We start from the raw sequence: 24,000 nt of genomic DNA, 5'->3' as shown, positions 1-24,000 counted from the left end.
TGTGTGTGTGTGTGTGTTGTTTTATTTGTCTGTATCCGACAAAATATTATTTTATCATCTCGTCATTAAGAGACGTGTAATAATATACGAAATCAGATCACAAGTGGATCTGACAGTAGCAATATATAGCAAGATAGTATAAATACATACATTTTATTGTATCTTTTAACGATAAAACTAATCTGTTTTTAAGACACGCGCAATCTTATACAACGCGTTTTGCTCTGCCAACATAAATTGCACATCACTCGACTAACACCTACAATCCATTAACTAGAAATAAGAAGCGCTCAGGCGGCTAATATAGGCGATGCAGGCGAATAGCTTTACGGACACCCCTAGATCGCATTTACTGATATAATGAGATGGGGAAATCTCTCTCACGAGATCGTTCGATCGCGCGAACGGGAACACTTTGAGGGGCACCAAAGGGACAGGGGAAGACAGAAGCGTGTATAATCCATTACCGGCTGGCTCGATAGCGTGTTATCCATGGTAGCCGTAGTAGTAGTCCATCGGCTAGAGTGCAAGCAGCGAATGCAGTGAGTGCGGTAGACACTCACCGGTCGAGCTGGCGTTCTGATTGTACTGATTGAGGCCCGCCGCGTGATAGGGCTGCGTGGGACTGCAAGTGGGCCTGGCGCCGTAGCCTAGATGAAGAGGCTCGTAACTCGGCGGTCTCGCGACCCCACACGAGTAGCCGTTGTCCCGTTGCTGGAGGCACGCACCTGGACTCGGTCCGACAGTCATACCCACGGTCATGCCCATCGGGCTCATACCACCTCCGGTGGACAGCGAGGACATGCTGCTCGTCGTGTGCTGGTTCTGCTGACTGGCACCTGACATCGTAAAGCTCGGCATCGACGTCATTGGGCTGTAATGCCAAAAAGGAATGACATGACGTGATGCATCAACGCGATCGTCTCCTCTTTTACTGTAAAATGTGAAAACTTTTCTTAGTCACGTATATTTCGATATCATTTTACCGAAATAATATCACTATTAAGCACTTTGAGAATGAAAAATGTGAATTAAATCTTTGAGAAAAGGAATTTTATTATGCGACAATAATTATTTTATTATCATATTATCATTCATTATTCTATATTATATCATGTGTCTCTTTTATAGAGATAAAATGAAATAGATTATAAAATTAATCATCAGATATATAAAAATGGGTAAAATAGTATTTGAAATAAATACGTATCTATTTTGACATTTTTCTAATTTTACATTACGTAATTATGTCGTTTATATATGAGGTAATATTTGAGATAATACAAAAGAGAGATTATATATTTATTATATATTATATGAAAGGGTCAATGTCAGAGTCTGTGTGTATGTGTATATATATCCAAAAACTTCAAATATATATTTCAAATAAATAATTTTAATATATGTGTATCCTCGTGAAAAAATTAATGCTTAAATATTTTATCTAACAAAAACATACTCGTTATAAATGAGGATTTTTTTTAATCCTTGCATATTTAAAAAATGCACATTAGATAACTGATTTTATTGCAGAGTCAATCATCGATTTGATATCTCAATTTTGGACAGTTTAATCTCGGCGAAAACTTTTTCGCCTTTTATTCTCACCTGTATGAGTCGGGCATGCTGGGTATTCCGGGATATACGGCGGTGGGTGCGAATCCGTGGTGTATTCTGGGGGGTGAGGGTGGTGCCTGCGGTGGCGGCTGGCCTCCGAGTATCCCCGAGGGTGGTGGCGGCGTCGGGTGACCAGCACCCACCAGACTAACCCCGGCAGTGTGTTGCTGTTGCTGTTGTTGTTGCTGCTGCTGCTGCTGCTGCTGCGGTGGCGGATTATCCCTCCGTTGCGTGCGTAATTTCTCCTCGCGCCGCCACTTTGCCCGCCGATTCGAAAACCAGACCTGAGTTAGTGAACGAGAAGACAAACGAAGATACAGGTCAATCGCTAGACTACGGATAACTTTCGTATCGGTTGACAATCGTGGACGAAACGGCTCATTAAGAAAATGGGTTACTCCTTGCGAAGATCTATTATAAATTATAGCATCGAATCTCTATGTTAATTTCTCAAGATAATTTTTTCATTGATCTTTACGATCATCAATCTTGGTGTGATCTGTGATAAAATAATAGACGTGTATATATGTATATAAAAAATAATATCGTAAGGCCATCTAATGCTATTTATGATAAAAATGACGAAAACATTGAGATAAAGTTATAATTTTAGAAATACCTAACGAATACCGTTTACTTTCAGAAACTGCCAACCACTCTTCTCTTACAGCCACAAGTATGAAGACAATATTGTTCGAGTATTAAAAGGTACAGCAAACTTTCATACAATATGTCCCGAGAAATATATAATTATCAATGAAATATATAAAAATTCACCATGTCTTATAATTCATGAACGATGAGTAGCCTGACTTAAGATCAAACGTGATAATCGAAACCTTGACATATAGATAGGGAAACATGAGATAATCTTCTGATAAAAAAAAATTCCCCATTGTTATTTCAAGAATACATTAATGGATATCCTCTATTTAATATTCTCTCACGATAACTGATAATTTTTCAAAGGAGAAAGCATCGCGCTCTTATTTATTCGACGATCTCAATTATTCTACTTGTCATGCAAGCATTTCGGCCCACGTTGCGCCGAATAGTCACCTGTATTCGCGCCTCCGGTAGGCCGATCTTGCCGGCGAGTCTCTCCCTGGCGAACACGTCCGGATAGTGCGTCCTCTCGAATTCCTTCTCGAGCGCGTCGATTTGCTCGTTGCTGAAGCTCGTGCGATTCCTCTGCAGCTTCCTCTTCAGACGTAGACGCGCTTGATCGTCATCGGCCCCGCCCGACACGCTGCCGGCGTTACTGTTGTCACCCCCGCTGTTCGTCTCGTCCGAATGCGCGCCACCCTCGAGCTCGGTTACTATAATGATAAAATGTATCGCATACCGTTATCAACGTCTGTCGCACGCAAGAGCTACTACGAGCAGCTTCTTCTCGTATTTCATGTGAATTAAATATAATATAAATTGAATACGAATAGTTTTCGTATTAAAAGAATATCTTACTAATTAACTTTCTATTAGATAGTAGATAATTTCATAATGGAATCCTATTATTTTTGTTAATAGAATCAATTTGATAATAGAATTCTATTACTTAATTCTTTCACGGGTTAATTTTTTTGCAAATTTTGTCAAGGTAATTTAAATATATCTCCAAGAGTTTTAAAAATACATTCAACAATTTTAAATCAATGTATTAAATACTTCCTTCATATATCTTTGACTTATCAAGTTTTAATCTGAATTGTCAAATATGATAATCTTTAAAAGAGTTAATCTTTTTATTAGAGTTAATGACAATAACAATTGATGAATCTAGCTTATGATTCGAGAAGAAAAAATTCAGTTCATACTCAGAGAAATTTTTATTGACATTAAAACCCATTACTAAAAAAAAAAATTACACATTTAGATAATATATAATAATTTTTGTCAAAATATCGATAAAGACTATCCTTTTTAAATCTACTTGCGAGCAAGTAATTTTTCAGGAATTGTTCTCGGTTTTAACGGCGGAGGAAATCGGCGATGTATTATCAATGTCAGGATGCGTGATAACGCGTGGCACACGATTTGGGGTTTCGTTTACTCTCCTCCTCCCCCCCCCCATCCCCCTCCTCTCCATCTAGTTTTCTTATATCAATATCTACGTGTGTTATATGCGCTCGCGTCTTTGCACGTGTATCTATTCGTGCGTATGTGTGTATACGTGTGAACGCGCGTATGTGAAGGAAAACGAGCGATATAGGCAGGCGTCGCCGGGTGAACCTTATCGTCGGTTTCTGGGTGAGCGCGTCGAGGCGTCACCGGGTTTGCTTCGACGACGATGAGGGGAACGGTACGGAGACGCAGGGTAGAGCGAGAAGAGAAACGATGAAGGAGAACGCGCGGGGGATGAGGCTACAGGGTGCCCGATAAGACGACGGGCGTCCCGACGCCAGTCGCCGGCCACCCCCCTCACCCAGATACGCCGCTGTCATTTCGCGACTACCTCCTCTCCGTTGGAGAGGCTCGAGTCAGAATCTGGCTCGATGTGACACGCGGCTTGTCCCTGTTATCGAAATTCAATTATATATTCTATGTAATTGAAGTTCTATGTTTTGCATAATCTTCAATATTATTATAATTAGTAATAAAAAGTCAGAATCTTTTAGTTTTCTGTCGATTGATTTCACTGTATTCGGTGATAGATAGAAAATAATATCTGTTTTATCGATCTCTTCTTATTACGTAAGATTTGACAATATTTGAAATAATATAAGAAACAATATTTGAAATAATTTTTGCAAAAGTTTGAAAATTTTCAATATTATTTTGAATAAGAATTTTTGATATTTTGATTAGAATTATTATTACAATTAATAATTCTAATCATTGCATTTTTCAAATAAATAGATATTTCCTATATACAATATTTGTATATAACATCTTCACATCTTCACCATCTTCATATTTATTTTAAAAATACATTTTTAAATGTTTTATTTAAATACGAAATATGTTTTCAATTATTTGCATTTGATATGTGTCCATCACTGAGTATCTACTAATAGATTCTATTTAAATTATATTAATATATATCATTATATCATTTGTGGCGATAAGGAATTAAAAAATATTTCAATGGTGATAGATAATATTTTATTTAGAAGGTATAAATGGTATAAATTAGTTTCTCGATACATTATTGCTCTGTAAGATGAAAAAATAATAATGTTAAACAAGTAAAAAATCATAGATACTAGAGAGATAGCTGTTATCGTTGAAATCGGTGTAGATATTATCGAGAGATATTAATGATATCACATTTTCCATACATGATGTCAGATTACAAGCGCCAGCGGAACTCGGGGATAACGAAAACGTCTGTAATAATCGTCGTATAAGCGGCAAAATCCAGGCTACATCCTTCTCCCTCCCGGTTCACCCTTTCGTTTCCTCCCCCACGTGATTCGCTCGAGGAAGCTGGCAGACGGCCACGCTAGTAGCGGCAAAGTTCTCGCGTCTCGGTAGGGCTTGGTTGGTTGCCTCGAACTTTCCTCCCCCGCGTGTTGAGGAGAATCGAGTGCGACGTTAGCGTACAAGTTCTCCAGTCCTCGTCCCCTTCTCCGTCCCTCTCCTACGCTCTTCTTCTCATCCACCAGCCTCGGGTCGTTCCTTCGTAACCGTGTATTGCAAACGATATCTTTAGGGGCGGCTCTCCGTCAGTATGGCGCGGGGGTAAACGTTACGAGGGTGTCTTAAGCGGTAATTAAAACCGCCTTATCCTCCTTCCCGTCCCTTCCATTCCTCACATTTCCTTTCTCCTCTCGTCCTTGCGAACCTTCCGGAACTTGAGGAGCAACTTCGGGCCTTAGCGGTTGCTCTCTCGTCTTTACCATCACGGCCGAATCGCGCTGCCGCTCATCGTTTCTACGCGGTGTGCTCGCGAGTTTAAAAGGAGGAGAGACTTGCCGTTGGAGGAAGTATAAGTTTGGGTGAATCGACAAGATAAATTGGCAACCGAAAATTTTTACGCCGTTTTCATAATATTCCAAACATATTGGACGATCCCCGATGATAATATACTGATTAAAGTATCAGTGAAGTTTTTTAACATGCCACGCGCTATTAATACTTTAACTGTATATAGTAAAACTTGCAAATCGAAAAAAAGAGAGTTTTAGCTCATAAATTTAATATGTAAAGAGAATACATTCATAAATTACAGAGGATATATACATTTTTGATTGATGATTTATATCTTTTTTTATTTTATTCCCTCTTTTTCAATACGTTTATGGATAGATTGTTTAAATACGAATGAATTAAAAAGACAAAAGATCGAACTTTAGAGATGTTAAAATGGTACTAGATATATTTATGCTACTTTATGCGATAGACGAAAAAAAAAAAAAAAATATATATATATATATTTGTACATAAAGAGAGAGAGAGAGAGAGAGGGATGGAAAACTTTACAAGGCACAAATTTCCGTGCTAAAGAAGGTTCGGAAGGCAGGAGCTAAACGCGGGACCATTTTGCCCATGGAGGGGAATCCACATCACCCAGGCAGCTTCTCGTTTCCCCCTGTCTCTCTTCGTTTCTGGCCCCAACCAGATCATTCGCATCTTCCTTCAACGAATTATCCACCAACCGGGGTTGCCGCGCGTTCGAGCGTGATGGCGGAACTACGTTCGTGGTTTAAACTACCAACGTCGTTGCGTGCATTCGATATTCTTCCGATAATTTACACTTGCAACATTCTTGACAATGTATTTTGTACATTTAATATGGGCTAAATATATATCCCAGCTTTCACGAATTGAAATTAAAATATAATATAAATCTTTTAAACAAAAATTAAGTGAAATTTTTATAACGTATTATATCAATTACATTTTTCTATATGTTTATTATAAAATTTAGAAATTGTATAAATATATTTGCTCTAAATCTTTATTTTTTCCGATAATTATTTTTCTTTCGAATAAATTACGATATCAGAGCCTAGAGAGTTACAAGAGATTATTCATTTTATCTTTAATTTATTCTATATCTTATATATATATATATATATATATTTTTTTTTTTACTTTCTAAAGAAGTATTCTCTTTTATAGAATCCAAAAAAGGTTTCCCATCATGTGAAACAATAGCATAATATAAGTTCTTTCTTATAAATTTAAACGCGGAATCGTGATCTCATTTACAGTCGTTAAAATGCGTCGCGCCTTCGGGCCATAGAGTCGAGTGTGCGATCGACGAGAGCACGAGAAAAGGGACGCTTATTAACGTCGATAATGGACTTGATGGTGCACTTAGCTAAACGCTTTAAAGACTGCATCGAGAGAGCGGGTATTGTGCGCGAACGTGCGCGGCCGCGACAATGCCTATTGCGGCGTGCTCGTATTGTGGCGGTTCGTATCGGTAGTTTACTTTCAATCGTCGCGCGATCAGCCCGGGAAAAGGATCATCGAGTGCAGCCAGTAAGAATAACAAGAGCGTATAGAAACAAAGGATCCCCGGAGAGGGATAAACGATTTGAACGGCGACGCGAGAGAAAGAAGAGAGAGTGGCGAGAAACTCTCAATCTCTCTCTTTCTCTCGAAAGTTTCTGTTACCCGCGTGCCCTACTAACTCGACCACGAGAAGTCACTCGAATGAAACGTAAAAAGTAAAAAGAGGAAAGAAAAACACTCGGAAGGGCAGGGGAGACCCTAGGCGCTTCCGATCTACTTCGCTCTCTCTCTCTCTCTCTCTCTCTCTCTCCTCTTCTTCTCTTCCTCTTCTACTGCTCCACGACCATGGGCTATTGCGAGTTGAAATTCAAGTGTCACGGGGTTGCAAACTCGATGATCGAAGGAAACAATGCTACACTTACATGGTGAAACTTTACGCATAGAGTAAACGGCACGTGGTCCATTCGTGCGTGCCACGCAATCGATTCTCGCCGTCGAGAGACCAAGAGAGGCACGTTCCCTCCTTCAGTCCTCTTGGATGACGAATACAGTGGCGAACGCAAAGTGGCAAGCGCGAAGTGGCCAACTTTCAGACCGCGAGCTTCGTCGAGGCGTGATTAACGCGGCTCCGGCTTTCGTGCCTGGGAAGAGAAACGTTTCGCGGCTCGTGCGACGAGAGATCGACCTCTCGAGGTAATGCAATGAACGATCGGCATACGCATTGGCGAGACACACACAACGCACACACATACCTTCTTTCATTATTCATTCATTTATTCTTAAATTACATGTTGAATCTGCTTGCTAGTAAAGCCCATTTTGAACGGCTTATAATTTATGAAAATTTAAGGCAGAATACTATTATAATTATATAACCGTGTCCCCCCTCCCATGTATATTGATAATATATACACATATAATCTTGATATGTATTCTATGTATTCTAATTTAATTTAAATATTTTCTGATTCTGATTTTATTATGATTTAAAAGCCACATTTAAAAGGAATTAATGCTGACAATAATATATGAGTTAAAAATAAAAAAAAAAATTTTCTTTTCCAATTATTATTTTTCAACTATTTAGATATTGAATATATAAATAAAATTAATAAAATAATATTATAATATATTTTTACATAATGCGAATTAAAAAAATTTATTATATATTTCTCTTCAACTATATATTTTAATTTCTTAATGTAAATATATACAAGAGAGCCTTCAAGATTAATAAAATTATATACCACAAATCTTTCTTTCTTCACAATCAAACTAGTTTTGCATGAGAGACGACAATCCCGAGCTGACACTTTGAGTAAAACGTCGAGCTTGTAAACGACATTTTATGGCTGCTAAGGCTAAACATATGAAACCGGAAGGACTGAGGGAGGGAAGTCTTGGGTAAAAGACCAGATGCATTCCGCGTCGAATGGCATCAGAATGGCAGCGATGATACAGATGTTACGCGCGCGCGCGATGTTCATTCAGACGAATAAGAGTCAACGTCGGAAAGTCTGACGGCCATTATTATTAGGGGGCCAGCTAATAACGCGTAATGCCGACCGCGGCCGCCCTTTTTTCGTGCATTTTTATTAGCATTCCTACCCTCCTCGATAGAGAGTAGCGCTTCCCCTCGCTACGTGTGCGATGCCATAGGTGCGCGATGTACGCGAAGGCAGAAGACAACAGACATCGGGGGCACCACCCGTTTCGGTGTGACATCTCGCACCCCTCGGGATGACGATTATCGTTTTTAACCCGACTAGAAAAGCCAGTCGGCGACAATGGCCGGCCATGATGCGTTAGCAACGGCCATCCAGATGTCGTAAAAATGGCGCACAGGGGGCGGGAATGATAGGAAGATACGGATAAAGTATAGTATATATAGAAATATATAAACGATTCGAAAATCCAGCATTTTTATCCGAAGGATACAGAATGCAACGATACTTGACAAGACTGTAATATAAATAGAAAACTACAACATGATGGCTTGGTTGATAGGCATACATTTTATATTATTATCTTAACTCAATATTGAAATATTTTAATATCTATATAAAGTAAAAAGATTATATAATAAGAGATAATAAAATTATTTTATTTCATATTTACATATCGTGTTAAAATTATTAATTTGAAAAATTAAAAAATATTCCATATATTCAAAATATTTTATAAATCATATATTATATATATATAATTATAATTTTAAAGCCTAGCAAAATGGAATTTATTGATACGAAAATCCGATAAAATTCGAAAAGATCTGCGAAGAATCATTTTCGGATGGTGGAGGCACTGCAAAGGGGCAGAAGAGAGCTTGCTTTCTCTCTCTTTCTCTTGCTGCAAAATTGCGTATCGTATCGCTAAAGAGCGGATAGGAGTAATAGGTATAATCCGCTCCGACCTAGTGCCTAATCCTATGTATGGTACAAATTTATTGGATTTCCTGTCTCTTAATACCGAATATGCGACGCGCGCGCTGAACTTTCCAACGTGAATCCGCTGAAAATGTATCTCGTGGATTAGAGACTATTTTCTGGGATGCTAAATGTTGCATGACAATGAAATTACATTGTTTCCAGGGAAGAAGTTAGGGAACGAAATAATGAAGTATTTGACACGTCGAGGCGTGATTTTGATTTTTACTTAAACAATATAAACACTGCAAACTATTTTCATTATTTGTTTATTTACATTATTGAAAGTCATGTGAAATTTTTCTACAAGACATTCAATTTGTGTATCTATCTTGATTATATCTTGTTAGAGTCAAGATCACAGCGGATCTGACTTATAAATGCTATCAAATAAAAGTTATAACTTGGAGCGTGATTTTTCCTCGTCATTACCACAACATTACTAAATTTTCAATACAGATATATACTTATATATCGACTTATACATATATAACAATTGGAAAATAATGATTGGGATTATAATGGACTCCGTGGCGATATAAATCTGCGATCGAAAATTAATGCGACATTCCAAGTTAAATTGAGCGGTACAGGTGAGATGTTCCTTCTTTGTTCAACTTACTGAGCCGATGCTGAATGATTAACAACATTTGAATAATTCGATATAGGACCGTGACGATCTTCGTCGCGTTGTGTAAAATTGTATTCAAAAGAGTTAATACATTTACTGGCTCGTCGATGATGCGCGGGGAACGAGTTCCGGTATATATCCGGGCGCTTTCCAGCCGTGTTAAATGGCTGGAAAGAAACGAGGTGTCGACCCCGGGCTGGATTAAAGGCTAAGCGGTATAATATGGACCACGGCTCTGGTTGTGTCGAGCGTAACAACGAAACTGTTGGTACGCGCGTCGAGATATAGATACCAGTAGCCAGTGAACGCGAAGGGGTTTTCACGTGTATTATTCACATTTTGATCAGTATAATATAATATAGCGATGATATTACTTTAACGATATTATATCTAATGCTATTTTTACGAATCAATTGTATAAACGATAATATTTTCACGACTTTTGTATGCAAGATATTTATACAAAATCAGACACTCGTATCGCACCGACGATGCATTAAAATTGTCAACTGATAATAATATTTAATATACGATACTTAATATATCGCGGATGATATTTCGTATAAATCGCATATCGTGAAAAAATAAATTGTAGCCTTACAATGATATAAAGCTCTTAATAAGCTAATATCCTAAAGAGGCGCGTGCTACCGACAGAATTATATGAGCCGGTTGATTTTGATCTCTAAAGTGTATCAAAGGGTTAAACACAACATCGAGACAAGCCTCACGAGCTAACGGGGTGATGTCGGACAAACGTTAAAGGGAGACAAGCGAAAGGTGGGAAGAAGTTCGAGAATCGATCAAGCCGGGAACAGACGCCGGGAAAGACTAACAAGAGAGAGAGAGAGAGAGAGTGGGGGGGGGGAGAAAGGGGAAGCGCGTAAAACCAGGCAAAGTGGAGAGCGCGGGCGATGCAGAAAGGAAAATATCGGAAACTCCATTAGCGGCGGTGCAACCAGCCATACACCGGAATACATAAGCAGCTCCTATAGAGAAAACGAGAGGAAGGTGAATGAAGAGCGAGGGACAGAGGGAGATCGGCTATGGGGATTATTGCGCGATTCATTTGTAACATTCTCCTAATTTTCAGCAATTACTATCATATCTCTCCTTTTTGAAGTCTCTTTCTGTCATCTTTTCTCAGTTTCGTTCCGTAAATACCGATACTCCGTCAAATTCCTTGTGTCAAATATTTTGATTCTCTATATATTTCATTTTTCTTTTTTTTTTTGTCATCTAGTGAAACAAATGCTTTTATGTATAATTAAATATTATGTATGTAAATTAAATTGTACATACATTTTAAAATAGATATGCTATATATTAAATAGAGAGCATTCCGATTTCGCTAATAACTTTATGAAATTTTCTTTCTGAAATGATTTTTATAAGTTTTATAAAAGAACACAATTAGATATAAAATGAGATATACATTCCAGATTCTTCAGAAAACGATTTGAAATTCATTTCTTTCAACAAAACTGTCGAAGCATGCTGAATTACAAACAACAAAAAAACATTCCATATTACGTCTTTCATTGAAGAGGGAGATAGATTAACCACAAGGATCCTCCTACATGAAAAATATAGACGCGACTAAAAATTTCGCAAGCATGTCAAATCATGCGAGAAGATACTGCAGATCTAGTCGTCTCGTCGCGTATTTCTCGGGACTGTTGTAGCAGGGCAAGCTAATTCTTTCTTAATTCTTTTTTTTTTTCCTCCTCGATTCGACGCGCGTCACGCGGAACAACGGTTCGCCAGCCACGTGAACGCCGTGAAATCGCTCGGCGATAACGCGGATCTCGCGGCGCGCGGAATTCACGTGATTACTTCCGGCCTCTTGAGCCGCGATGTACTTTTGCAAGTTTCGCCTCGAGATTTCTCTCCTCCTCCTCCTATTCCTCCTCCTCCTCCACCTTCTTCCGCTACGCGATGCGATTAAGCTCCGTTTACGCGCGGCGCATCGCACTTCCTCTCATCCGGATTTCCACGTGGCTTTTCTCCGCGAATCTCGGAACATCATGATTGATAGTTATTCGCAAGTTCGCGTATTGGTTTGCGAGAATTCTAATTAGACGAAAAGTAACTTTTTTTTTTTTTTTTTTTTTTGAGAATTAATAAGAAATATTATTTATGCCTTAATGTTTAGTAAAATATCTGTCATTGAGTAATACATTGTAATATGTACTAATGTAAGGAATTCTTTCTAGTTATATGTATTTGCAAATACCGAAATTTTTTTTCGGATTAATTGAAAGGAATTTATCTCATTTACTTAAATTATTTAAATCGCTTTCAATATATGTGATACATAGATATCCATATCGATTTTATATATAAGGTAAGAATTATAAGATTAAGATAATTTTTAAGCAGATCTAAGCTTATAATATACGGGATTAGAGAGAGAATATTTTCAATTAAAAATTGTTAAAAATAAATAAAATAAAAAAGAGTAAATATACTCTTTTGAGGGAATATATGTGTTCTACGTAAAGAGATTCCATCTTAGCACCGAAGCTTAACAGGGCACATAGAGGACGCGTTCTTTTATCGACGATGTAACGACGGAAGTACCACGATGGAGGGCGATTAAACAAGGGAAGGGTCGAACTTCGAGGTGCGCTAAATACGTCGAGCAAACTCAGACTCCCACGCACAGTTGGTTAAATCGGCAAACATTGACTGACTTTACGCATTTCGTGTTAATTCGACGATGTCGAAGGTATCTTCTCGTCATTGACAGTATCACAGATTCAAAAATCAATCGCGAGCATGCGTCAATCTATTCAGGACGATTGGATATTTTTAAATAATTAATATTGTTAGCTCAATGTCGCATTTTTATTCTTGCGAGATGACTCCGTGACTTTTAATGGAAAGACACGATATATAATCGGCTTATCATATACAGATATGGTTAATATGTCAATTCGAAATTTAATGCAACTAAAAAATATTTTAAAATAATTCAAATTTTCATTTTGTTATTTTCGAACGTCTTGTAATCTTGAAATCTTTGCTGTGACGATTGTAATGAATATTGATTGCTCCAACTCTCAATATCCGCATAAAACTATAATGCGTAAATGCAATTGTTTTCTCACGCTATCCGAAAATTTATGAGATACGAACAAAGTATATTTAATCCAGTTAATGAGGATTTAGAATTGAAGCTCATTGTTAATCGACGTTACCGCGAGCGAGCAATCCTCGCGCCGATGCCACAAGTCGTGTACGACGGGCGGACCGGAATGTAAATCAAAAGCGGTTTCGAAACTCTTCTCCGATGACCGAGTGCGGCGCGATGGAAGACCTTAATTCGTTTACGACTTGCAAAACGAGCCTTCTGGGAGCGCGCAACTGGTAGCCAAACAGTTTGCACGACGTCACGCACCCCCGTGGCACGTCCCAAGGGTGCTACTGACGAAGTAAAATCCCGCAACAAGCGATGGAGAATTTCAAACTTCAAAGAATTTAAATGACCTTCCATGATCTTTTTTAGAAATTATTTTATATTATATTTATAATTACTCTTCTCTTAAAAATCGTGTAAATTTTTGAGAAACCATTTTTGAGTGCCAATGTATCCTGTTAATAGAATAAATTTTACAATATTATCATCGTACAAAAAATATTTAATATTCTTGCGGAATATCATTGTGGAATAATAGATAAATAATCCATTATAAAAATATTTAACTGTATGTTTCTTTAATATATTTCAATATTATTAGATTATATTATAGGTAAAAAATTATGAATTTTCGATAATGGCAAAATCCGCCGATAATCTTTTTAAATCTTATTATACGCGCATGATATTTGTTAGCTTATGAATTAGTAATATTTTAACGTTTGTTTACGTTTTATTTTCTATTTATTACGGGTATATTAATATATTATACATATAATTATAATTTTATAAATCAGATAAAGAAATATTGAAGAAAGAATATTAACGAATGTAATATATGCTCTATATACGAAGGTAAGATTACATTGTATGTGTTCCTCTCTTTCTCTCTTGCCGTAATATCTCTTAAGATGTTGCTGATTCAATTTAAATGTGGAGCAGTTCACAGTACGCGCCTCCAACCCGATGATCTCTCCCTATCTCCTTGCAAGGGTGATCGATATAAAATTGCAGTGGAAACAAGGCGGCGCGCAACACAAGCGATGTTGTTTCGCGTTCCCCGGAGGGATCTCATTGCAAACGAATGCGGCGGGGTTACGATCTCTCCCTTCATAGACGATTAATCCAGTTTACTCGCAGACGTTACCTCGCCATGGGGTTCTTGTAAGCCGAGAATCCGCACAAACGTTCCTCCCGCGCTTAAATATATTCAATTACGAGACTCTAAACCTATGCGCCTCGTCGTCTCTCAGTCTGTCTCTCTCCCTTACGCTCTCGCTGTTTTCCACTTTCGTTCATTCGCGTGGCTCAAGTCCCGACTTTCCACTTCCGTTTCGGACCCTTTTAAGGATACGGATTTATGCGTTGACGATCCCTTCGGTAAATTCTTCGGTAGAATGGGCGAGTTTACCTTACGAATGATACGAGATACGCGCTTCTTATCGAATCTTCTACGATTAAAGAGTGTCCATTGCATTCACTAGTTTAATATGAATCGTGTTAGGAATTTTAACCATCATAATAATAAAATAATATATGTATTTATATAATACACATATAAGAGAAGATACGTGGCGCGAATAATACTTCAAGTTTTAAAGCAGGATAGCTGTATATGAATAAAGAAATGAAAATTTTAATCAGATGTACATAAATTTAATAGAATCAAAATAGAATATTTTTGTTCCGTTGTGCTATAATATCTATTAATTATACTTTGATTAAAGTGTTTGATTTCTAATAGACGCATCAAAAAAATTGTCCATTTTTCAGACAAGTGTGAAAGAGATAAATATAAACAAGAAAATATATTTTACAATATATATATATATATATATATATATATATATATATATATATTTATATAAAATAACGTATAATAGTTTTTGCCATTAGAGAGCAGAATCAAAGCTTTCGACAGTCTCGCGTGAAAAGTCGAGATGTCGCGATTCCACGATATTTCCCGATGTTTTCCATTGCCAGGCCGACATGCCACCAGGGTTAGATGATAGAGCAAGAATAGAAAACGTCGGATATAGCGAAAACAACGGGAAAGAGAAAGAGAGAGAGATATATATATATATAGAGAGAGAGAGAGAAAGGGACAGATTGAGAGAGAAGAGGGTCACGATATATAGGGGAGAGGGTGCAGAGCGGGAGAGGAAAAGAGAGTTAAGCCTGCAGGCTTGCAGACAGAGGCACTAGAGTAGCGGCGAGCAGCGGTAGGCAGCAGCGGCGCAAAGCGAAAGCAGGAGGGAGACAGGCATCTCGCCCTTCTTTTGTCCCTGGGCTTCGGCCCGATATTGAAATGGAGTCGTTTGAGTGTGAATAATTTGCTTTGCCCGGGCCCACCCCTCCACCGCCGCCGTCGTGCAGTCCCTCTCTCCTTTGCCGTTCTCGTCCCGGCGCGACTACCACCGTGATCGGCGCCCCCCCGGACCCCCCCCCCTTTCCTCGTGTACCCTCGCGGTCCCCCCGTCAACCCCTGTGTGTGTGCAGTACCGGCGCGTTTATTTCGCGTCGCGTTGGATAGAGCTTTACGATTTCCGTAGTCGCGGAGATCGAGCTCTATTTTCATCGTCTTGTAGGACATCGCGTAGGACCGAGTTCTTAGACTTGGAGTAAACGCGTTAATGGAGAGATGATGTCTGGAATACATCTTGTTAAAATGCTATTTGCATAGAGAAGGATTTAAAAGCAGATGATATGCAAAAAAATAATATATTCTTGGAAAAGATCTAAGAATTATATTTTTTACAAATTAAATAATTCTACAATTTCAAAAGAATTAATAAAAAAGAGCAGGAGATTGAACAATATTATTTAAAAAAAGATTAAGGAAGAAACTTAATTATCATTTTAAGAGATATTTACTAATTCACGAATTCGGAATTTACTTGTTTCGCTCGTACTTAATAAACATTTTAAGTATGATATATAAGATCATATAAGACTGTAAAAATTATTGTATCATCTTGGATATACGCAATGATAACGCTTAAAAAATGTTATCGGAGTTATTAAATTTTGTCTGTCAAAAGTTTGATGTATAATCTTGATTAGAAGTCTCCTTTCGTACGAACAATGTGAACGCCGATCGGAGAGCTCTCGTTTTACGCACGTATTTTTCGAGGTGAGAGAGAGAGAGAGAGAGAGAGAGAGAAAGAGAAAAGCAGAGAGATATCGGTCATTATATATTCCAAAGTATTGTCGCGATCGATCGATCGAGCGATGCATCGAACCGCCCGATGCATCGGGCGGTTCCATTCCTCATTTCTCGGATGCTGATCAGATCGGGTACGCCGATGAATCGATTAGCGCGAATCATCGTCACGCGCCGCGACAGCGAAATCCATGCGTCGAATGGGCGACACGTACGACACGCATGCCACGCATGATGAGTCGCACGGTCGGAGTTAAAATTACATCGACGTAACCGTCGCATAACGCGGTCTTGCTCCGACCCGTAAAATATGTTAAGTAACCCGATCATCGATCAGGAGTAACGAATACATGGATGATGGATTAGATGAGTCGAGGACGTTTTTCTTAAAATTCAAATGATTATGCAAAATTGAAGTATTTCTATATGATTGCTCGGTAATAACAGACGTATTTTGGTGAACATACGATATGCTCATTGTAAATTATAATGAATCTAGCCGAATAAACACGTCTCAAAACATTAATGATAACATGATAATATGAATAATAATAAATATCTCATCCTACAATTAATTTTAAATAGGCTTTATTTTAATAGAATTTGAATATTTTGTTTTACCTTCAAAATATGTGACTGATTTTTTTTTCGAGATAAGACATTTATCTAATGTTTTAAATCTTGTAATAATGTTATATTGAAAAAATTCAATAAACGCATTATAAAAATATTTCATAAAAACGCATTCATATACGTTTTCACTGTAATATGGCAAAAATGGTGTAACAAATGCAAGCATACACGCGTCGAATCTTTTCTACATTTAATCGTCGATGGGACAGAAGTACGACCGGATTTGTACGAGCGGAACAAATACACAATACGCGAAAAAGCGCGAAAAGGTAAATTTTTCGAAGTTGTGGAAGACGAAGAAGTCGGTCGTACATCGAGCATTGAAGAATGCCGCTTTTGCCGAAGAAGACGCCCGCTCGCCGACAAAGACGAAGGTGAACGCGCGCGCGAGCGACCGGTTGATGAGCCAACAATAAAATCGAGGATTCATCAGTCTTTTAAGAGGCCAATGTCATTCGTCGACCGATGAACGCGCGCCGCGCTACCCTGAGCCGCGTATCCTCCTTAGATATGCAGAACACGGGACACGGGTGTATATAATCCACCAGCGGTGGGCATCGGAGTTCAGTCAGCTCGTCGACGCAACCCACAATCGTCAACCACCAACGTACAAAGATGAAGGTAGTCATCGATTCGATTGAATCAGATATTTTATCCGATTGATAGAGAGAATCAGATTTTATAGCGGTGAAAAATTTGCGATTTATGTAAACCTTTTTGCAGATAATATCGATTAATTTATTGCAATAGTATATATTCAGCCGATTGATTTGAATGATCTTTCGAAAATAGGTATTTATCAACATCATCCTTTTGGTCGCCGTGGTCCTCGCGGAGCCGCCGAGATACCGCCAGCAATATCAGCAACAGTACTACTTTGCCCGGCAGCAGGAGGAAGCCGCGCCTTATCCCGCTTCCGGCTGGAAGCCAGCGGGATCAACGTTTAATCTTCCTCAAAGACAATCTCAACAGCAATACGGAGTGCCGGATGCGCCTCAGCAGCAGTATGGAGCGCCGGACGCGCCTCAGAAGCGATACGAAGCACCAAGTGCATCTCGGCAACAATACGCAACGCCGGATGTGCCTCAAAAACAATACGGAGAACCAAGTACGCCTCAACAACAATACGGGGCACCGACAGGTCCCGAGCGAGAATACGGAATACCGGAAGAATCCACGACAGCTGAGGCGCCTAACACAACCGAAGAGGAGGAGGTGTCCACCGTACGAGGTATCACTGAATCAGAGGTGAGTAATAATATGAATATTATATTGCGAGTGTCGAGCGATCAAAATATTATGAAAATAAAATAATATGAAGAAAGTCGATTTTCAATTAAATATTTTTGTTATGAAAAGATTTTTAAACTTATCGAAAAGGAATCGAAAGAAAGTGCGTGACATTTGACGTTTGCGATTTAAGAACGTAGTTGACTATTTTAATTGTTAAATATGTATTTATAAACGAGATTTGTGAAGAAAATTTGTGTAACGGATTAATTAATCACAATTTTAACATTAATTAAATATTTTTTATGGAAAAGTCGCAAAGAGAATTTTGATGCTTTAACGCGTCAAGTTGCGGACGTTGCCAAACGTGCGCGTTCTCCGATTTTACGTAACATAGATTTATCATCTCGTTTCGGAGAGGAACGCGCTGAAGCATTGCCGTTAGCATGTGAGCCTACGTAAGAACGGAGACGGTTCCACGGAATTTAAATCGCAACGACACGACGCTACGAGGCGAGGCTCCTCTCTTTTTCAATCTTCGACGCTTGCTCGTTCTCGTCGTTTCTCCCGCTTATCCTAACGACATTAGTATTCGAGGCGTCGTTTACTTTCGATCGCGAGTCTCAAGCACGTGTGTGCCCGTACCAAATTCGAGGACTGGCATGACACAACCCATAATGCATTCATCCGTGATTCGAGGTCGTCTGCGAGTCTACGCTGCCTTCTGTTTGACGGGATATTAAAGGAAAAAAAAAAAAAAAAAATCCTAGAAATCTGCATTTGACAAGAAATATTTGTCAATGGAATGGCTCCCTTTATTTTTAACGTGTTTACTTTGAAAATTTCTTCAGCAAATAATTTATTCTTTGACCTCGCATCAAACCTTCTTTCGTGCTATTTATGATTAATTTTTTAACATGCTTGACAGAGCGACAAATTTTAAGAAACCTCGCTAAAGAATCTGTAATTACAAAATATTGACATTAGAAAATAGATTTGAATTTTTGCAAATGCATTTCTCTCGTAATTAGATATTCTCCCTCTTTCTCTGTCTCTCTCTCTCTTGGTTTCAATATTTTTCATAAACAGCTAAAATACATTTTACATACTCTTTCCTCTCTTTTCTTTTAATTAGAGCATGTAACGTAATATCGGTCACTGATGATTAGCGACTGATATAATATAAAGGTAAACAATTACGTAGAAATAAAACATTATTCTCTCAGTCCGAGCCCGTGAACGCGGTGAACGAGCTTGAGGACGATGATGTGGACGAGAAGCAACCCCAGCAATCCGGAGAGTACTACGTGGCCCTTCCCGACGGTCGTCTCCAACGTGTGCAATACATTAGCCGGCAAAACGTCGAGGCCATGAAGTACTTCGCCAAGATCCGCGCCGAGAACGTGGAACCCCTTCGCGGACCGATCTACGCGTACGCGCCCCTGCAGAAGCTGCGGATCGTGCCGGCTGGCTTGCAAGTGTCCGTCGCCCCGGTCGCCCCGATCGCCGCCGAGGTCGCACCTGCGGACGCCAGGCCGCAGAAACTCGAGATCGAGCCTGTGGCCGCGCAGGTGCAATACCAATACGACAACCCCTCGAGCGTGGTGCCTCTGACCAACCCTCTAAGCAATTCATACACCACCTACACGACGAATTATCAATCACCGGCAGCCAATAGCGAATCCAGATTCCTCCTCACTTTTCAGTGAATCGGAAATAACTTAATTAATGTTTTCAAAGATTTAAACTCGACAATACGATACCTTGTAAATTGTATTGTACATACTGCATAGATTGTTGAATGTACTCGCAATTAGTCTAAACTGACGATGTAATAAAGCTTACGCTAACGAATCTTTCTATTGTCTTTTCATGTCGCTTTAACTTCGTGATCGTAGAACTATTTTTCGCCCAAGATTACGTTATACAGTGATCATCGTCTATTTAAATATTGTGCTCTTTGACTTTTCATACATTTTTCACGGATGTAATGCTAGCGAATACCCTTGAAAAAATCGTAGAGGTAATGTAATGAGATTTAATAATCAATAACTGATAATCCTACAAGAATCTTTATTTGCGAATATTGTTTTAACCGAGATTCGCTATTTTACAGCGAAATTAAAGGAATTTCTTCAATAGATGTATTGATGCGAGAGAGAAGGAAAGATAGAGAGAAAGAGAGAGAGAGATCCGTTGGCATGTAGACGTGCCTAACCGCAAAATTCCAGAAATTTAATATCTCGCTCGGCGCAACCGGCAACAGGGTTGGGCGTTTCATAAGTTCACTCCCGACACGGCCAATCCCCCGTCAGAATTCTCCCAAAATTCTACAGCGAGCGTTCCAACCCACACGCATCCACGTACACAAACACTTTTCCTCCCCTCTTTTCGGCGCACTCCGTTATCTCTCCCTATTCTTTCCTCCTTGCTACAACGAGCGTTACCCGTCTTGAATGTTCTTTGCCAGTGGCTCATAACGTTTCGAAGGAAAACGAAAATCCCAACAGAATATTTACGCTATCGTTTCGAGAGATACGTTTGGGTCGTGTCGCGATTTGACTTGAAATAGGAGATCTGCAATCTTGCAAATACGCAATAATTTCCTTTTGTGTAACTATGACACCGCTCTCATGATATATTTTATATTATTTATGCAAAATTCAGGGATTTTGAAAAATACATAAAAAAATATATAATAATAAAAAATCAAATTTAGGAAAGGAGGAGAATAGGAAAAAAATTGGCGTATAATATCTTAAAAACAATGAAAAAAGATTACAATTCTAATTTGCAACTTTCCAATCTTCGCCAAGATATCTCATATCGAGTATAATTATTCCTGCCAAGTTTTAGCGGAAATTTTTAATTAAGGTTCACCGGCAACAAACCGCTCTTAAGAAAACAGGACCATCGTCGGACCGAACAAAGGAATACCCTCCGGCAGCTCGGGTAAATAGCCCGAAGAAGCACAAACGTCCTCGCCAAGATTTCGTCGATAGGCGCAATCGGCCGATTAATTAATCCGGTCAAGCGGTCAGGCCCAATTAAATCCCACTAGTCGGCCGAGCCGTTTCCGTGCCTGGGAAAGCGATAGCTATCTCGTTCTTACAATTAGACGAGTTTTTTCATCGAGAATTTGGCTCGCAAGAGATGCGACTTAATCCCTTTGCGCGCTTTCTTCGACCATCAGATCACCTTTCCGCCGAGAAATCGCTTTTGGAAAACAAAATTTCTTCCACCTTCCCATTTGCCGCTCCTCGCACCATCGCCATCCGTCGTTTTCTCACTCCTCTACACCCCGTCGAGCATGGAAGCGTCCCGAAAGCCAACCAGCCGGTGCAACCCTCCTTTCCACGGGATATTAATTTTTCGGCAAGCTGTACTGCCGTGTGCCATTCCTTTTTTCTGCAACCCCTCTTGCTCTCTTTCCTTTCCTTCCTCTCGCTCGACAATTTGTTCTTCCTTGACGATTTAGGCTCGGGACGAGTATCCGCGAATTTTTCTCTTAACTTTTAATATGTAACGAAGAAGATTTTGATTGAAGAAGTCTTTCGACTACATTGTTCCAGTATCACTCAATGATATTTTATAAGAACAACTACTAATTTTGGGGGGGGGGGGAAATCCATAATAAAGATATTGAAATATCGGATAGATTTATATATAAAAGAAAATAGATCGAATATTCTTTTGCAATTTACATTTGGATTATTAATTTTGTCACCATGTTTCGATTTTCTTCCGAATGATGCTCACATTTTTAAAAGAAAATTCTAGATAATCCTTCGGCCGAATGCAGTAATCGAAATAAAAAAATCTATTTCCATAATTTTTTCGCCACTCGATTACAACGTCGTATAAATGAGCTTTTTATAAGCCCCATATCAGCTAGATAATATTTTGCGATTTCTTTCAGTAATCTTGTTCCATGTGCAACATGAAGCATGAATAAAGGAAAAAAGATTAGCTTTCATAATCCGGCGAGAATGTAATATCTATATCTCTATCGGAAGTTTTGCACGTCGCTTGTATCTTATGTAAGGTATCATCAATTTTACCGTAACAATCGTTTCAAAGAACGAAATTAAATGGATAGTTATTTTATAAAAAAAAAAATATTATAATATTATAATATTATATTTTTTTTACAAAACAACTCTTTGTATAAAGCATAAGTACTTATATATCTATATAGGACTAAATAAAAAATAAATAAAAAATAAATTCAAACGTAAATCTAGATAATTTCTTTTCGACACGCGCTATTATTAAACTTATGTGATAATTTTTTAGCAGAAAAAAATCTCTTTCCTACGTAACGACAACGTTCACGGCGCAGCAAAGGAGAAAAGAAAAGTCAATTTCGGCGACCGGTCTTGACTGTGATCGGCGAGGAACAAAGGTTCCAGGAACGCGGCTGAATCGACTGTGAGAGACGATTATAGCTTCAGAGCACCTGAGGAGAGAGAGCCGTGACGGAAAAAAATGGAGGAGAGAGGGACGTTAATAAAAATGAATTGGAGAAGGAACGAGAACAAAGAGGGAGAAACCGCGACGGAAGAGGGTAGGGTAGTTATAAGAAAAGACGGTGAGAATCGCACAACGATGACATCTGTTCCTCTAATGGTGAGGGACGTCGATTACACATCTATGGGGGTAGGTTTCTCGCGACTTGAAGAGAGATGGTGGCGACTCGCTTGTATTTTTGCATATGTGAGCGTGGACGCACACCGCGGACCGCCCGCTTGTTTGTACGGTGCCGGATTAAGAAAATAGCGGGAGGCTCCCGCGGCGTCGGTGGGAACGCGGCCAAGCCGATGATGTCCTTCCTCAGGTTCTCAGGACTCGGGAGGGAAGAAATACGAGCGTTTCATATGCATGGTCGGTTCAAAATAGTTAGCTTGAATGTCGATAAAATATTTGCACACCGTCATGTAGCATTGCAATGTAATAAAGTTTGGGAGTTCTTTTTCACATCTCTCTCTCTCTCTCTCTCTCTCTCTTTCTTTCTTTCTTTCTTTCTTATAATATAAGAAACGAAAAAATTTTGAAATATTAATATTGAAGAAAATAATCTCGGTTGTTTTTCAAATGTTAAATATTTTCATGTGTGGATGGAGAAACTTTTCTTTCGCCTCATTTTATATGTTATTTATTCTTGAACATTTCCCGCGCACTTCGTCTGTAAATTTACATCATCCCTCGCTCTTTAAGCTTCTCTCTTCACTTGAGAATTCTCTACGCGACCCCACGCAGCGCGGGGGGTCGCAGAGACAACAATAAAAAATGGAAAAACAACGGAAGAGAAGAGGAGAGGAAAAATACTGCGTGGCTGTGCGTATGCATTCTATAGCGCGAGTGCACTACCATCGATGGTGATTGGAGATCCCCCGTCGACAAGCACGTCGAACTCTTTCCGGCTCTTTCAAAGTCGGCACTTGCTTTCGTTCGATCGCAACGACGACATCGTCAACCTTTGTGAGCCTTCTTCCTTGTATGTCAACGTATCCCTCGCAGTTTTCACGAGCTGCACATATCGCGTACGGATTCGTATATATATATATATATGTGTGTGTGTGTGTGTGTGTGCGTATGTATGGATATATGCGCGTAGCGATGGCAAATAAACGCATTGCGTCACAGGGCATGTCGATATTGAATCGGGAAGGGAGTACCGAAAACAATGAAGCGCGCTATGACGAGGAGAAGTCGCTCTTTGATTAATATCGCCGAATTAATAGGAATTCAACGA

The 24,000-nt window shown here is 39.1% G+C and overlaps 2 protein-coding genes across 5 annotated transcripts in view; one reads left to right on the top strand and one right to left on the bottom strand.

Annotated features, from left to right (window-relative positions):
- The window catches only part of LOC138934060 (paired box protein Pax-6), a 92,315-nt gene that overhangs the window by 2,686 nt on the left and 65,629 nt on the right, over positions 1-24,000 (bottom strand). For 3 of the 4 annotated variants that reach the window (XM_070297464.1, XM_070297473.1, XM_070297483.1), the window contains 3 exons: positions 2,677-2,936; positions 1,609-1,901; positions 564-874 (listed from right to left, as the gene is read on the bottom strand). In XM_070297464.1, coding sequence (XP_070153565.1) covers positions 564-874; positions 1,609-1,901; positions 2,677-2,936 — 864 coding nt within the window. Of the gene's footprint in view, positions 1-467; positions 875-1,608; positions 1,902-2,676; positions 2,937-24,000 lie in introns of all 4 variants that reach the window. The other variant, XR_011447087.1, reaches the window with a different exon arrangement.
- On the top strand, positions 17,618-19,954 carry LOC138934086 (uncharacterized). Its single transcript, XM_070297520.1, has 3 exons — positions 17,618-17,636; positions 17,808-18,263; positions 19,472-19,954. The coding sequence occupies exons 1-3, from the start codon at positions 17,631-17,633 to the stop codon at positions 19,952-19,954; spliced, it is 945 nt and encodes a 314-aa protein (XP_070153621.1). The 5' UTR covers positions 17,618-17,630.

This window comes from Polyergus mexicanus, unplaced genomic scaffold (assembly GCF_030449975.1).
Source record: "Polyergus mexicanus isolate NDT 795.1 unplaced genomic scaffold, iyPolMexi1.0 SCAF_1, whole genome shotgun sequence".
Lineage (NCBI taxonomy): Eukaryota > Metazoa > Arthropoda > Insecta > Hymenoptera > Formicidae > Polyergus > Polyergus mexicanus.
Note: the sequence above shows the minus strand (reverse complement) of the source record. Positions and strands in the feature narration are given on the sequence as shown.